Raw genomic sequence first — 17,095 nt, forward strand, 5'->3', positions numbered from 1 at the left:
CTGCGATTCCACCTGAAGTTGTTGTCTCACACGGAGCTGCGACCCTACCTGAGACCGCTGCTTCCCACGGAGCCGCAATTCTACCTGAGGCCGCTGCACCGCCTGACTCCCAGCTCCACCGACTCTCTCCAGCGGGATTACAATTTGATATGTCGCCACAAGGTAACACTCCGATCAAATGTGTAAACAAACTGGACAATGCTACACATAGATTAACTGCAGGTCCTTATATCAGACCAACTGGAAATGCGCCACGGATTATTACGAATGCTGCGATTAAAAAAACAACACGCTACTAAAATAATTCAGACTGCAAACCATGCGAAAGTGCTATGGGACCCGAAAGTGAAACCTAAAGGAATCTTTGGTGGACATTTAAATATAAGGAGTGTTGTATCAAAATCTGAACAACTCAAACAATTATTAATGGACTTTCTTGATTATTTATGTCTCTCTGAAACCTGGTTAACTCCAATTACCCCACAAGGTGTTTTTGACGTCCCAAGTTATAATATCTATAGGAGAGACAGAACGCACAGCAAAGGGGGTGGGGTAATGATTTTTGTCAAAGAAGGCATCCAATGCAACCAAATTAACATTCCTGATAACATCTTGGAATGTATTGGAGTCACCATTACATTATCTCCTGAAATGTCTTTTGTTGTCATTGTACTTTACCGACCACCAACTGCAAAGGATGAGTTCTTTGGTCATCTATCTAATGTTCTTAAAGAATGTGATGGTAAAGAAGTCCTTCTCATGGGCGATTTTAACTTAAACTGGCAAGATAACACACGCAGGAAGAAACTGAAGGATATTGCCCTTAAATTTCAGATGAATCAAATGGTGAATGGTCCAACCAGATTAACAAAGTCTTCCAAAACTTTACTGGATTTGATATTTGCAAATAAAGCTGAGCGTATTGCAAAAACATACAACTTAATCACTGGTCTATTGGATCATAATCTCACTTTAGTGGCTAGAAAGTTGTCGAAGACGCGATATAGAAATCAAAACACTTTCACTTATACCAAGGAAAGATTTAGAACCGTTTGAGAATGAAATTAAAAGAACCAAATGGAGTGATACAACTTCTGGTAAAAACTGTGAGCAGGCCTGTGATGATTTAATGTCAACATTTAAGCAAATCATCTCTAAATTTACTAAGACGATGCCCTGCAAATCCAATGCAAAGCGGAGCTTACCTGGGTTTAATGATGCACTGTGGTACCTTATGAAGAAAAGAGATGCCGCCTTGAAACAATCCTTAAAGTCAGGTTTGGAGACTGATCGCTTGGTTTATAAAGGCCTCAGGAATAAAGTTACAACACAGCTTAGGAAGGCCAAAGCAAATTTCTTTCTCAAAATAATTAGAGATGCAAAAGGAAACAGCAAAAAACTATGGAAAGCCATTGACAAACTCTCAGGAAAAGAGCGTCCAAAATGTGGGGCTATGCAGATTAAATCTAATGGAACACATGTTGCTGATAGCTTGACTATTGCTAACAGTTTTAGTGATTATTTTATCGATTCTGTCCTGGAACTGGGTGTGAATTCTCCACCAGTCCAACTTCCTCAAATCCTAAACAGCGATGGAGACTCCTTGAATCTGAAACCTACAAATGAGGCAAAGGTCAACAAAATTTTGTCATCACTGTCATGTTCCAGAGCCAAAGACGTCTATGGGCTTGACACAGTCTTTTTAAAAAAGCATAGGAATGACGTAACGACCTCAATTACTCAAATAATAGAGAGAGTATATTCCCCAGTGCCCTGAAATATGCCATTCTAACTCCGGTATACAAGTCCGGAGATAGGCAGGAAGTATGCAACTATAGACCTATTAGCATACTTCCTGCCATATCGAAGGCTGTCGAAAAAGTGGCTGCAGAACAGCTGGTAGCTCATCTTGACGCTGAAGCTCTGCTGCATCCTATGCAGTTTGGGTTCAGGTCAAAACATTCAACTGAAACAGCATGTTGCTACTTCATTGAGGTCATCAAGGCCAATCTGGACAAAGGTGGGGTGGTAGGAGCAGTCTTTCTTGACCTGCGTAAGGTCTTTGATACGGTAAACCACCATATACTCCTCTCCAAGCTGTCTAATTACAAACTCTCCTTACATACACAAAACTGGATAAAATCATATTTATCAGGTCGTACCCAATGTGTTCGGATTAATGATGACCTGTCACCTTCAAAAGCCTGCACAATGGGAGTACCTCAAGGCTCCATTTTAGGACCGTTGTTATTCAGCTTGTACATCAATGATCTCCCATCTGCATGTGATGGAGTGGAGATTTTGATGTACGCTGATGATACAGTCCTATATACACATGGCAAGGATGCAGCTCATGTTGCTGCCAAACTCTCACTTGCTATGGACAAAGTTGCAATGTGGCTAAATGACTCCTGTCTAACCTTAAATGTTGGAAAGACAGTGAGTATGTATTTCTCTAAAAAAAACAAAGACATGGTGACTGTCCCGACATTTTTGTAAATGGACAAAAAATAAAAAATGTTGATGAGTTCAAATACTTAGGCATTATTTTGGATCCCACACTGAGTTTTAAGAAGCATATAAAAAAGATGAGCCAAATACCGAAATATAATCTAGCCAATTTTAGACATATCAGAAATTCGCTCACAACTGAGGCATCTAAGATCTTTTTAAATGCAATGATTTTTTCTCACTTTTCTTACTGTATGTCATGTTGGTCTCAGGCAAACAAGACAACCTTAAAGCCGCTTGAGTCTCTTCATAAACAAGCCCTGAAAATATTTGACAGGAAACCACGACAATATCACCACTGCCGCATAATCTCTCGATATAATATGTTAAACTTTGAAAATGCAATCATGTATTCAGATATCCGTATGGTGTTCAAAATAATTCACAATGCCGCTCCCCCACCCTTGAAGATCTTTGTCCAACTCTGCTCCGAGAACACCAGCAGGACTACGAGGTCGACCTCAAGGGGGGAGTGTAGAGTTCCCAAAAGAGGCTCTGCCTACGCTCGATCCTCCTTTTCATTTAAAGCCATAAAGGAATGGAACAAACTTCCCACTGACCTGAAAGTCTGTACAGATCTCCACACTTTCTCACGCAAAGCTAAGAAATGGATTGTAAATAACCAATCATGCCTACATTAGTCTACTACTTTGCTACTACTAATTTATTATTCAAAGTAGCATAATGTGATCTCACATATTGTGCAGTGTGTGTATGAAATGTGGTGATGTGACAAGATGTGATTTTTTGTACTTCAACATGTACTTTGTAATTTATTGTATTGTTTGTGCTGTATTTTATGTCGACCTGCCCTGGGACTGCAGATGGAAATTAGCAAATAGCTATAATCTGGTGCAAAGCATCTTTTCTCTTTTCTGAGATCAATGTTCTCTTTTGCACATGGTCCCTGACAAATAAACTAAATAAACTAAACTAAACTAGAGAAAATATCTGACTTATTTTGGATATGTGCAAAAACTTAATTTCAGCTGCCTGTATGAACATAGCATTATTTGCCTCATGTTGCTTTGAAAAGTCATATATTAAAGTGGTGATTGTCAGACTTTGTTTGTAGCTGACACATACTACTAATTGGCATTAAACTTAATATGACTGTAGCTGCCATGTAACTGTGATTTAGTTCATTCAAAGTTAAACAACTTTTTCATGTGGTGTTTCCAGTATGTCTATCCCCTGTATGTCTGCATCTTGAAGTCTAGTTGATGGCATGTCTTGGGCTTTTACATTGTCTGTCTGTCTGTGTGTTATGGATTCATATATTGACATGGTCCTGATGTCTTGTATGTTTCCAGAGCATCCTGAAACTGCTGGTGTCAGGTCAGGGAAGCTCCAGGACTGGCGTGATGATCCCCATCCCTCAGTACCCGCTGTACTCAGCAGCCATCTCAGAGCTGGAAGCAGTGCAGGTCAACTACTACCTGGATGAGGCCAACTGCTGGGCACTGGATATCAGAGAACTGCAGCGAGCCTACCAGGCAGCTAAGCAGCACTGCCAGCCCCGAGTCCTCTGCATCATCAACCCTGGAAACCCCACCGGTGGGATCTCTATCTCTATCCATGCGTTCACACTGCAAGCAACTTGGTTGATTTGTCGATCTATTCCAACCTATTGTGGGCGGTACCACAGCCTCCGATTGCATCCACGTAGTGGTCTTGTGCAGCTACAAAGTTTTGAACAGACAAATCATTCATTTTTTGCTGCTTTGGTATCACCTTTCATAACATACATTATGTTGATTTTGTTAACATTACTAGCCAGCAAGCACTAATTAGATGCCATTAATCAAAAATAAAGAGAAAAAAACTCAATAAAATTACTTCTGAGTATACCATTGACCCCAACAATGGATGCAGCTGTTATCCAAGCATTGTTTTTGAGACGTTAATTCCTGTAGTCTTTCAAATAAAAGCTGTAGATAACTGGGAAGCACCTTACCAGGCGGAACATTGTTCATGAAACAAAATCATAGTGGTAGAGAAATAAGGAAGTGCAGAAATCAGAAAATTGTCTATTGATGGGTCATGACCACTTGTTCAGCTATGGGCAACTTTTCTTGTTTCCCTGGTCACAGTTTCCCTGGTCGCTCAGCTCTAGGAAATGAATGGTCTCTAAGTGACTTGTGTTACTCGCAGTGTGGACACACGGTCTCTCACATTCTGTCTCCCTTTACCTCTCGTCCCCTCTGCTCTTCATGCCTCTCTCTCCTTTCCTCTTGTCTTGAAGCTCTCCTGAAAAAAAAAGGGTTTCTTTTTAAAGATAGCTTTTGGCATTTTTCCTTTATTTAGGCTAGTAGTCCACAGTTGAGAGAGACAGAAAAGATTGGGAAAGACAGAGGGAGGTGATGTGACAAAGGTCCTAGGCTGGATTTGAACCCAGGTTACATGGGGTTGTAGTTTAGTCACCTGAGCCACCAGGACCTGGCCTTTTTGTTTCTATCCATACAGTCTCTCCCATATAATGTTAATACCTGCCAAGGTACCAGCTCCCCCACGTTGTATCACAGAGCTGTCAACGTAAAAAAAAATATTCCTGTATCAGGGATGGAAACTTAACTTGAACGCTCGCTCGTGGGAAGTATTCTTTAATCCATCCAAGACAAACATTCAGTTTACTAGTCTAGGTAGCGAGTGAGCTTTTCTGAATGCTTAAAAAAAAATATGTAACCCTTTCGATACATGAGAGAAGCTGGTCACTTTTGTTCTGTTGTGTGTGAGACTGTTCCACCTTAAGACTACACCCAAAAATGAAGATTCTGTCATTATCTACTCACCCTCATGCCAGTTGAAACACAGGTGAAGGTGAAAACACAGGTGTTAGTCCATATAACACACAAGGAGATTGCCAGCACAACTCCGTAGTAGCCTTCTCCAAAACAACTGAAGTGAGATAAATCTTTCTTACACTGGTACCTACCCCCGATTCTGAAGTTGCCCCCCTTTGTTTATAGCAAAAACCGATTTGTCCTCCTAAACCATACGTTACAGAAAAAAACATGATTTCTGAAATTGTCATATCTTAATTAGTAAAGACCCAAAAAATTTTAATATCTTGAACACTGAGCGTACCATAGATGGAAATGTGCAGCTGCAAATAGTTTGATAAATTGACAATGTGACATGTTCAAGATAGTTTGATCAGTCTTTATCAAACTAAAGATAAATGATGTCTATACTCTCAAGATGATGTCTGTAAAGCCATGTTTGAATCGATTAATGGAGAGTACTAATACAGTTATAATATTCTGTCTGAGGCTTTCATTATAGGACTATCACCTATGATGACCTATCACTTTCTTATTTCTTGTCTTTATTTCTTATCTTGTTTGATTTACCCACTCTAGTACACCAACATGGAAGTTGGCAGAGTGGTTAAGCACAGGTCTTTGGAGCACAAGATTATGAATTCAAGTCCCTGTTGTACTGTGAGCATTTTGAAGTTTCATGAAAAGTAAATCAACACTAAATCACATAGTGCAGAAAACTCAAAGCAGGTGTTTGACATCATCTGTCAAGGGTAAAATACCTGATTTGGCGTCACTGATTGAGGTGTGGCCAGAAGTTTCAACCCACAGAGAGCAGTGCAGCAGCAGTTTTCTAGCCCATGTGATTTAGTATTGATTTATTCATTAATGGAGAGCTCTACAAAGTTCCATAAAGTGGTTAACGCTGTCAAACACAGGCTGCAATATCACAATATTTCTCCCTTTAGTTAGTTTCTCCTCAGTAAAACTATAATAATCATAAGGAGTTTGGCTCAGTAGCTAGTATCAGCCTCTCGTGGAAGATTGTGGGTTCAAATCCAGGCTTATTTTTTCTAAAGTCATAAACTGTCAAGAACAAGGGGCATATTTTCCAATAGAAAATTTGGCAATTGTCAATAACTTCAACCGTGTGGTTGCAGTGAATGTGGTTGCAATAAACTTGACAGAAGTCATGGGGCCAACACAAAATTAGCCAGAACTACTGGGTGTGCAATAGTCACAAGGCTATATTTGAACATTTCTTTTGAAAATTATTTTTTCCCCTTCCCTATCCCTTCTGTAGAAGCTCACCACTCCCAGTTACATCAATTGCCAACCCCACCCATTTTGTGTTTTGTCTCCTTTTTCATGGTTCCCTTTTTTAAAAAAAATCACTATCACTCAATCACTCAATTTCATCACACCCATCCATTTTATACAAAGAAAAATATAGGCCTAATAAAGAAATAAAAAATATAAGATGAAAAATATAGCCGCAAGCGGCAATTGACGAGGTCCAAGCAAATAGTACCGCCTATCGGCCAGATGTTACATTCTGCATGGTACATGCTGACAGATCTTGTTGGGTCTTTCTGTAAAGATGATGTGGGGAAAGTTTCAACTGAATTGGACTGCAACAAACGGCCAACGAGTTATTGCTTTAGAGGTATAAGCCATAGGCCGGGACACCACAGATTCTATCAAAAGTCAATAAACAGCAATATTGAATTATTGCCCAGCCCTATTGGCTACTGTCAGTGAAGAAATGTATCTCTGCCTCTTTTGCATGGATTTCTCCCTGTGTGATTGCTGAGCGTTGATGCAAAATGATGGGTCTGGAAAGAAAAACTTTGATCTGATTTTGAGGGCTGACACCTAAAACTGAGATTTTTAAATAGCTGAAATATTTTTGTTATTAAACTCCATTGTCAACGTGATGTCACGTTTGTTTTGTCAGTTATCCACGGGAATAAGAAAAAAAACACCACCAAATAACAAAATAGGCCCAGAACTGCAAGTTACATGATAGTAGCTGTTCTTTAATACTGTTAAAATGTTTTATGGTGCATTTTTCCTTTAAGCCTTAAGCCATACAAACTAGTACCTAGTACGTGTCATGGCTAAAATCTCAGTGCATGTTGATGCGATTATGTAAGCTGTAAGTTGACCAGTGGCTCAAGAAGATATATTTAAATATGATGTGAAGTGATAAAACAGCTGCTGTGTCTATCCTTAGAAGAGTCTTCCTAGTTCCCTGTTAAACCAACTAGGCATCTAAGTCTCAAATATCCCAAATAGCTCTGCTATAACTTCATATGGTCCCAATTAAGTCTCCTATAAGTGTCTTGTGTATGTGTGTGTGCGCTGGCACACACACTCACACAGTGAGGTATCTATCCAAATATTTCTTGAAAATTTTAATGTACCGAATAACAAAAGTGAATGGAAATGGGAAAATGATATTTGGTCACTGACGCAAACTCTTCCACACTTTCTGTTGCAATCTTTCCGTACAATTACGTAATTGTCTTTCAATTTCAGCATCCTTTGAGTTGCCTAACCAAGTTTCTGTGAAACATAAAAGTCCACCACCTTATTAATGTTGGGAAAATCCAAATTTGCGTTGTCTCCCGTCTGCCTTGACTCATTAACAAGAAGTCCTGTCCTTGACTGGATTTGTGAGCTATTTGTATTTTTTTCCCTTAATACAATAATTCATATGTATGAAGGTATTATTGTAGCAAACCCCTGAGAACCTGCATGCTGGAATTTACACTCACAGAAAGTACAGCCCTAGCCCTGTTGACAGCCCTAGGGCGATTGCTTGACTAATCAGAAAATCTGTTTAAAGCTGTTTTTATTCTCCTTATGATTCCAAGTGAGGTATGTTTTATCACCTTTTAGTAGTTATTATAAGATATTCATATTGAATTTGGTTAGTTAGAAATTGCCAGGCTACTAGATTGATGTGTTCCATTCTCATGGAGCAAATGTTTTCTTCCACCAACATATACCATGGTGGGCAGTAGGGTTGAAAACTAGGGGAATAGCCGGTGATTGGTGAACTGTAAGTTAAGATTTTATGGAATACAGATATTGTAAATTTGTAATTCTTTTCAGTGAATTCAAATTTAAGATGTGTATGGATATTGTGGTGTAAATTCTAACATGCAAGTTATCAGGTGTTTTACTACAATAATACCTTCATACATATGATGGAAACACGTTGCCACTTATCAAGAGTTTGTGTAAAAATTCAGTTGACAGTTGGATGGAAACATCGCTCTTGTCTTATATGAAGCTGTGTGGTGTTTTAATAGCTAGCGATCTACTGACTGTTAATGTCTTCATACTGTCTCCCCTCACATCCACCCCCACCCCCTCTTCTCCAGGTCAGGTACAGAGTAAGAAATGCATAGAGGAGGTGCTCCACTTCGCCTATGAGGAGAACCTCTTTGTCATGTCTGATGAGGTAACTCACACTGCCAGCACAAAATACTTCATACCACTGATTATTGAACTCGTCTGATCAGACAAGCTCTCAGAAATCCTCACTTTTATATCGAGTCATTGTTAATCTGAAAAAGCAGTTAAATCTGTTTCTACAGCCACACTTCCTCTTCCACAATCAGATTAATGGTTGCATACTCGGTATTAAATTATAAATGAAGTGTTGGTGGACTGTGTATGTATTGAGTCCCTTTGAGATTGGGTATTACAGTTGGAGGGTAACAAAATAAAATATTAACTGCTCCTCTGTTATTTTACTCATCACCCTGGATGTTTTTTTTCGCCAAAGACGCCAAATTGTAGACAAAGGGGTGTAGTATGGCCAGATGTTCAGATGTCAACGGCACAGCAAACCTGCTAGTTGTTTAATAGATAGACAAAGGTACAAATTCAGTCATTCCCACTGTAGTTCCACTAATGCAAATCTGTTTAGCCTACAGATAGAATACTAGCTGTTATTACGATGGCTCATTGTAGAGGCTCACAGGATCTCGCTCTCCTGATGAGCTTTGAACTTCACCTTCACTTCACTGTGCATTCAAACTGTGAGCAAGATGAGTGATGAGTTACTCTATTCTGACTGATTTTGGGCGGTATGAGAGGCTGTGATTGCATCCATGTAGTGGTCTTGTGCAGCTAGAAAGTTTTGTACAGGTAAATCATGTATTATTCACTGCTTTGGTATTGTTGTTTTGATTGTTGAGTTAACATAGCTAGGTAGCAAGCACTAATTAGGTTGCATTAATCAAAAATAAACTGGGAAAAAAACATTAAAATTACTGCAAAGGTTATCATCCCCAGCAGCCATTCTCCAAGCATCATTTTTGAGACGTTTATTCCTGTAGTCTTTTCAAATATAGGTTGTAGAGTACTGGGAAGCTTTGAATGGCTGTAATCACCTTCTTGCCCTTTTTGCACTTGCCAGGTGGAACTATTCAGGGTTCCTACGCAGGTCTGGAAAGTCTGGAAAAGTATTAAAAATGAATTTGATCATTTCCAGGTCTTGAATAGTTTGGGAATTTGAAAAAATGTCTGGAAAAGTATGAAAAATGTTGCGGTTCAGGTCCGATACACACATAATTATAGCTTTTATGTTGTTGTAGACCCACTTTGAGTCCACAGTTTTTGTTGATATGAAGAATAATGTTCAGATAGAGGGATGCTCTTATTACCCAGCCGCTGTCAGCATGCATTATATCAAATACCGACCAAAAACAAATCCAGTCAAGAACATAGGGTCTGGGAAAAATATGGAATTTTAAAATGGAAACCGTGTAGGAACCCTGCCAATCATCTCACATATTCTGATATTTGTCGCTGTGAAGAACAGTCTTCATCTATACAGTGATATGACCTAGTTAGCAGGGGCAAGATGTCTATCTGCGTAAATCATATTGAACACCAGACAAAATCTTCAAAACAAATCAAGGTCTGGAAAAAGTATGGAATTTTTTAATTGAAAATGTGTAGGAACCCTGACTATTGTTCATGAGGCAAAATCACATTGGTAGGGAAACAAAGGAAACACAGGAATCTGATTGACTGTTGACGGCCAATGACCATGAAAAGTTCAGCCACGGCCAACTTGTTGACAAGCTTGTACAATCATTGGCTGAGTTTCCCTGGTTGCTCAGCTTGATAGGAAATAAATGGAGTTCTGGTGTTGCTCGCAGTGTGAATGCAGGTTATTGGCTCCCCAGAAGGAGTGTAGGTGGGGTTCCTCAGATGCTTCCTTGTCAGACCGTCTTCACCTTAACAGAGAAAAATGAAATGGAGAGCTCATCAGCACTCGGGAAGTAGTGTGACGGACAACCAAATCGTGCAATGAAAAATACTAGGTAGTTGGGTCCAAAATTAACACTGAGGTCAAGGGAGGAAATCATTGACATTGTTGCCCTGGATAGAATTAAAATTTAAGAGTAATTCAAGTAATAATTACTATTACCTTTCATACCCTGGAGAAACCAATCTTGTTCGAATGGGCCTTCAGTCAGTTGCCACCTCAGCAGGCCATGCATGGAGCCACTAAAACTCCCAGTGGCTCCAATTCCAACTAACTGCAAGTTTAGTTGATAAACTTCTTATTTTGTTATACCAGTTTTTACTGAGCCAGCCTCTTATTTGTTCAGGTTTACCAGGACAATGTGTACTCACCAGACTGTCAGTTCCACTCCTTCAAGAAAATCCTGTATGAGATGGGCCCTGAGTACTTCAACAGTGTGGAGCTGGCCTCCTTTCACTCTACCTCCAAGGGCTACACTGGAGAGTGAGTATATACTGAGCTCAACATATTCAAACACAGTCACACGTCACATATTTGCACACAGTCTCTCTCACACACACACATACGCACACTTCGTTAGGTTAACTAGAAAAGGTTACATTTTCTGAAGAAAATGTTTTGCTTGCTTCAGCAAGACAGGTTGAAGACAGTTGAATTCATCACAAAGAGATTAAATGTCTTTAAATTTTGAGTATTTGGATCTTATGCAATTTATTTGAAAGCCAAAAGTCCTGTCGTTATCAATACATGAAAGGATAGGTAGGCCTAATAATGTTGTTGTACTATTATGGGTTGTAGTAAAAGCAGCAGTTGTAATATCAGGAGTAGAAGTAATACAATTAGCAGTAGTAGTAATATTTGGACTATCAGTATTAGAAACAGAAGTAGCACTAGTAGTAGTAGTAGTGGTAGCAGTAGTAGCAGTAGTAGTAGAGATGTGTGTGTATGTTACACAGTGAAATACACTGTGGATGGTCATATTTGACTACAGCAAATGACTGGATCACTTTAGAAAAACTTTAGAATAATTAGGTGGCAGTGACTATAAGAAATGACTGAATACAAGCCTTCAATGTTAAGGGTACAATGTCAGTAGCGCTCCCCCTGGCGCCATAAACACGGTACTACAGTACAGGCAGAATCAAGTGTCTGCAGCGAAAGGCGAGAAGCCTTCTATCAGTAGTAGTATTTGAACTACCAGTATTAGAAACAGTAAAAGTAGCAATAGTGGTTTTCACTAACCACTAGGCTACTGAGTCCACTAGGTGGAAATGGAGGGAGCGCAAAAAAATAGGGCCAACATATATTTCAAGCCTTAGAAAGAGTATTTTAACTGTATTAGTGCACTACATTAATCAATTTAAACATGGCTTTGCAGATATGATCTTGAGAGTCCAGACATCATTTGTCTTTAGTTTGATAAAGATTGATCAAACTATGTTGAACATATCACATTATCAATTTATCAAACTTTCAGGTGTGGTTTCCGTGGAGGCTACATGGAGGTGTTGAACATGGATCCAGAGGTGAATGCCCAGCTGGTCAAGCTGCTGTCCGTTCGCCTTTGCCCTCCCGTCTCTGGACAGGCCGCAATGGACGTCATTGTGAACCCTCCCAAATTGCATGAACCCTCCTATGCACAGTTCGCCAAGGTGTGTATGTGTTTGTATATGTGTGTATCTCTGTGAGTACGAGGAAGACATTGCATATTGGCATCCCCAAATGGCCGCAATTATTTGAATTTTGAGGACTTCAATACCCAGAAATCCTGTTAGTTGATGCCAAAAAGTATTCAACCGTCTTGACTTTTTCTGCATTTTGTGGAGTTGCAGATTGAATACAAGAAGACTGGATTAAACTGAGATTTTTTTTGGTCAACACCCAAACTAACCCATAATGAAGTGAAAACTTTTTAGGAATTTATTGAAAATTAAATGCAGAAATATCTCATTTAAATAAGAATTCAATCCTCTGAGTCAATACTATGTAGAAGCACCATTGATATTACAGCTTCCAGTCCTTTTGGATACGTCTGTATCAGGTGGATACATCTGTTTTGTTATTTTTTATTTTTTATTTATTTATTTTATTTTTTTTGTGTTTGTATTTTTTCCCATTCTAAAGAAACGCAGAACAACAACTTAGCAATAAGTGGCAATGATTATTCAACTACCTACTAGACAAAATAATATTATCAATGAGATTAATGAAATATGGGACAAATGAGCAAATGATGACAAAACCAGAATTAAATACTGAACTTGTGTGCTGAATAATGAAATGAAAATTAGGGATATTAATTGGCAACAGTAAATGGAGTTATGTACGTTTGGGGTCAATGAAACCAGAGAAACCAGAGTTAGGATGTTTGTACATGTAGAACCTGGTCTTCCGAAGATCAGCAAGTCTGGCAAATGCTGGCTTTCCCAGCTGTCGACACACGACCTCGCATGCAGGATGGAAAGTATTCTTTTTAATTAACAGACTAAAATAAACTCATTCTTGAATAGTTTTGCAAACAATCTTTGCGGGCCCTCCAATAATACTTTTCAGTCAATTATTTAAAAGTGAGGCTCAGACTTCAACATGCAAAGCGGTTTGCAATAAGGCAGAATAGTAATTGCAATTTCAATTTCGTTAGTAATGAATGGCAAAGAATGCAAAAATGTCAAGATTTGAATTTCAGCTCTTTTCAGCTTGGCTAAGGTCTTGGCTTGTTGCTGGTCTTGGTGTTTTAGCATTGGTGTTCTTAGCTTTGGTATATTGCAAAAGGGCAAAGAACTTTATAGTTTAGAATTTCAAGACATGGTTTGGAGGTGCAAGAAGACCCTAACCCAGGGTTTTCAGGTCACACCTTGTTTACTAATTAATTTCTTTGTTTGGAGAAGTGATCCACCCTAGATCAGAGAGAGACACAGGGGAAATGGTATCTCTTTTCTATCTTACTTTTGTTACTATGTAGTGATAAGTATTACTATATAATGATAAAGAATAACGCACTTGTATTTCACATACTTGCCCAATTACTGTTGTTGATCGGTGGATATCATAAAACTTGTAAACAAGCACTTATGGATTACATAAAACATTAATTACATGAATATAGAATAAAAACATCTAATCTTTGGCTAACAACTACATTCTTCAGCAGAATAGCCTACATCTATAACCTTTATAATCCACTTGAATTACTGTTCAACAATGCAACAAGTTGAGTAATTAATATAGAGAAAATAATGAAATAAACTGTGCATGTTAACCATATTTATAAAAAGGTGTAGATATAAATGGACACTAGGTGGCAGTGTGGTCCTAAGGGAGTGAGATGTTTTACCTCTGGGGAACACTGAAAACCAGTTTTATCATTTTCTCTGATAAAAGTAAGTGACATTGTAATATTGATTAAACAACTTCAGTATATATGATTAACCAATTTAGTATATAGCATCATGAGTTTCAACTTCAATAAATGAAATAATTCCATGCAAATTCAGAATAAAATTTAAATTCAGTCGTCTGGTAGAACAAATCTCATCACTTTCAATGGAAGTAATTTATACAAACACAAGACCTTTTGTCAAGACTTTAGAAACTTTAGAAAGTCAAGTCTCAAGTCTTCTCTTCATGCATCAAGTCAAGTCTCAAGCAATTAAAACTGTGACAGTCTGAGCCAAGTCATGTGACTCGAGTCCCCACCTCTGGGCTATGCAAATTGATGCAAAAAATGTACTTGCCATAAACAAGCATCATCTACCACTTATGACAGTGGTGTTTAAAAATTCTGTATTTTCCATCTTAACTTTAACTCTTCAGAAACATGAGAATATACACAAAATATAGTTGTTCAAATAAATTGCAGATTGTATCTTAAATGAGAATTGTGATTACTGCGACATGGTTCTGTCACGAGTGTTCTTGACTTTTTTCCAACACTGTATTGTATTTGTGTGTTATGTTGGCACCCAGGAGAAGAGCTTGGTACTAGACGCCCTGGCTGAGAAGGCCAAGATGACGGAGCAGATCCTCAATTCGGTGCCTGGGATCAAGTGCAACCCGGTACAAGGAGCCATGTATGCCTTCCCTCAGATCTTCATCCCACCCAGAGCAATCCAGGAAGCCCAGGTCTGTCAGAGCGGTCACTTTAAATCTAAACATTTCAGCTCAGGCAGTCAGGCAGTCAGTCAGTCAGTCAAGTAACGCTTAGTGAGATGACAGCGCTTTGTCAGATGGCCTCTAGAGGGCGTTTTTGACTGTGAGGTGCAGTGTTTCCCATACAGAGGCACAAAATCAAAAGTCTAAATCGATCTCTAATGCGCCTGATGTCATGTCTGTAGTTTGGAGATGTACAGACAGCAGACCAGCAGCATTGAACTCAATCCACAGGGTCTCCCGGTGTGAAAACAAAAGTGAAACTTATCATTCCACAGTTAGTAACGGGGATTCGCAGACAGTAACTTGTTTTTGCTGCCCTACAAATGGTGATGTCATGTTGTGGTAAGTAACGTTAGTGGAATTAGGTAATTTAACCGTGTTGCAGTGCTTCGATGCATAGAATTGAACACGCGCCGTGGGTCTGTACAGGATCTGTGCTTGTTTTACATTGAACTAGTCACTAACTCAGGACACTCAAAAATAAATCCAAATTTACAAGGTCTTAAACAGGCTTTGAGGAATAAAGTCACCTCAAGAGACAGTTTAATCAACATCTGATCAATGGTGTGATATTACATGGAACAAACAAATTAAACAAATTAAATAAGGAACTAGGGATGCACTGATCTGGATTTTTGGAGATACTGATATCCGATATTCTGCCAGCCTTATATGCCGATACCCTGCCGATAGCATTTTCTTTCCCTGTGTGTGTGTGTGTGTGTGTGTGTGTGTGTGTGTGTGTGTGTGTATTCTATTCCATTTTATTGAATAGAACAGAAATGTTGATAAAGAGCCTGATTGTTGATTATTATCTTTGTGGTTTCTAAATTATCTGTAGCCTATGAAGAAAAAAAGGTTATGCATTGATTGAATTGCTGTTTCAGCTTACCGGAGACAAATTTTCATCTGTAGGCTAATTGCCCAATAAATAGGCAACAAAATATTTAAAAGTTTTTGTATTTAAAGTTTGTTTCAAATCAAGTGCAAACTCGGCATGGCCGCACCATTCGCGCCCCGCAGGTTTGCTCTTGGCAGATATCGCAATCTCCTGATTTAGTCTAAGAGCCCATGCTATAACTAGTCTACTTTTATTGCCATGAAGGTAGTCTAAAAAAAATATGAAGTCCTAGAAGCAAAAACGAATGGCGAATTGACAACATCTCCGCAATCTCGCTATCCACACAGAATGTTCATATTTTTGCGAACCAATTATTAAGGCTTGATAGGCTATTGTAGGAATAATTCACCCAAAATTACTACTATAAACTAACTATGAAATTACACATGCAGCTCCTGCAGCATAATCCAATTGTTCTGAGTCCAAACGATTGCACTGGGGGTCCAAAAGTCCAATATTTACCTCATTATCTCCAACATTTCTCCCACTCACAGAACTCTGGTTGCCCTACAGCCATCTGGAGTCTTGCTGCCTTCATGTGCTGCTCATAAGCTCGTACTTCCAAGTTTGACATTCATAAATAGGCTAACTTGTAGCCAACGCGTACGTGCTCGAAATTTCAGTATTTGTGACAGAATTTGAAGGCAGCATCGGCTTGCTGCTACTGTAGTACCGGTTGGCGCGGTGCAGAACAAGTGCGGAAAATCGAGGCGATAATAAGGTGAATATTGGACTTTTGGACCCACAATGCAATCATTTGGCTTCAGAACACTAGGATTATACTGCACAAACTGTTTGGAGTAATTGTATGGTCTTTTTTGCCCATTTTGGAACTCTAAAGAATAAAGCCCCAGCAGAAGGCTTGCACGGAGCTGCATTAGCTAACTTACTGTGTATTATGTGGATATGCAAACTTCATCGATGTTGACACTGGCATGAGGGTGAACAGATAATGACCAGATGTTCATTTTTGGGTGAACTATTCCCTTAAGACAGTCCTTGATTTTTTTTTCCAGAAATAGGCTTAGCATAGGGCTATTATAAATTGTATTATTTTGGTTGGTTAGGGTTGGCGTCATCGATCGGTTCTCCTTATTGGCCTTTAGAAAGAAATATCACAATTTTCTGCTCTCATATTTAGAGTGAATATCGGCCGATTTCGATTGTGGGCCGATGCATCCCTAGTAGGGACAAACAAACAAGGGTCCCTTGTCCCGACCCCCAATTTCATTGTGAGAAACAACACTACAAATAAAATGGGTAATAAAACACAATAAGAAAAGACAGGGAGGTAAGAAGGAGAAAGCTGAAGGATGCACTATGAAATGGCATCAGGCAATAAATAAGAGGAAGCACAGCACTTTAAAGCAATAAAATGCAATATAATTATTTGTAATCATAAACAGAATAGAAGCACATTGTGGAGTAAAAAGGCAGGGTATGAGGTGAAGATCAACCAAATGTCAGTTACTGTTT

The 17,095-nt window shown here is 39.0% G+C and overlaps 1 protein-coding gene across 1 annotated transcript in view; it reads left to right on the plus strand.

The window, feature by feature from the left end:
- The window catches only part of LOC139911560 (alanine aminotransferase 2-like), a 37,166-nt gene that overhangs the window by 16,204 nt on the left and 3,867 nt on the right, over positions 1 to 17,095 (plus strand). The window contains exons 5-9 of the mRNA XM_078283701.1: positions 3,825 to 4,068; positions 8,666 to 8,745; positions 10,913 to 11,049; positions 12,044 to 12,218; positions 14,533 to 14,688. Coding sequence (XP_078139827.1) covers positions 3,825 to 4,068; positions 8,666 to 8,745; positions 10,913 to 11,049; positions 12,044 to 12,218; positions 14,533 to 14,688 — 792 coding nt within the window. The remainder of the gene's footprint in view (positions 1 to 3,824; positions 4,069 to 8,665; positions 8,746 to 10,912; positions 11,050 to 12,043; positions 12,219 to 14,532; positions 14,689 to 17,095) is intronic.

The sequence above is a fragment of the Centroberyx gerrardi genome, chromosome 1, assembly GCF_048128805.1.
Source record: "Centroberyx gerrardi isolate f3 chromosome 1, fCenGer3.hap1.cur.20231027, whole genome shotgun sequence".
Lineage (NCBI taxonomy): Eukaryota > Metazoa > Chordata > Actinopteri > Beryciformes > Berycidae > Centroberyx > Centroberyx gerrardi.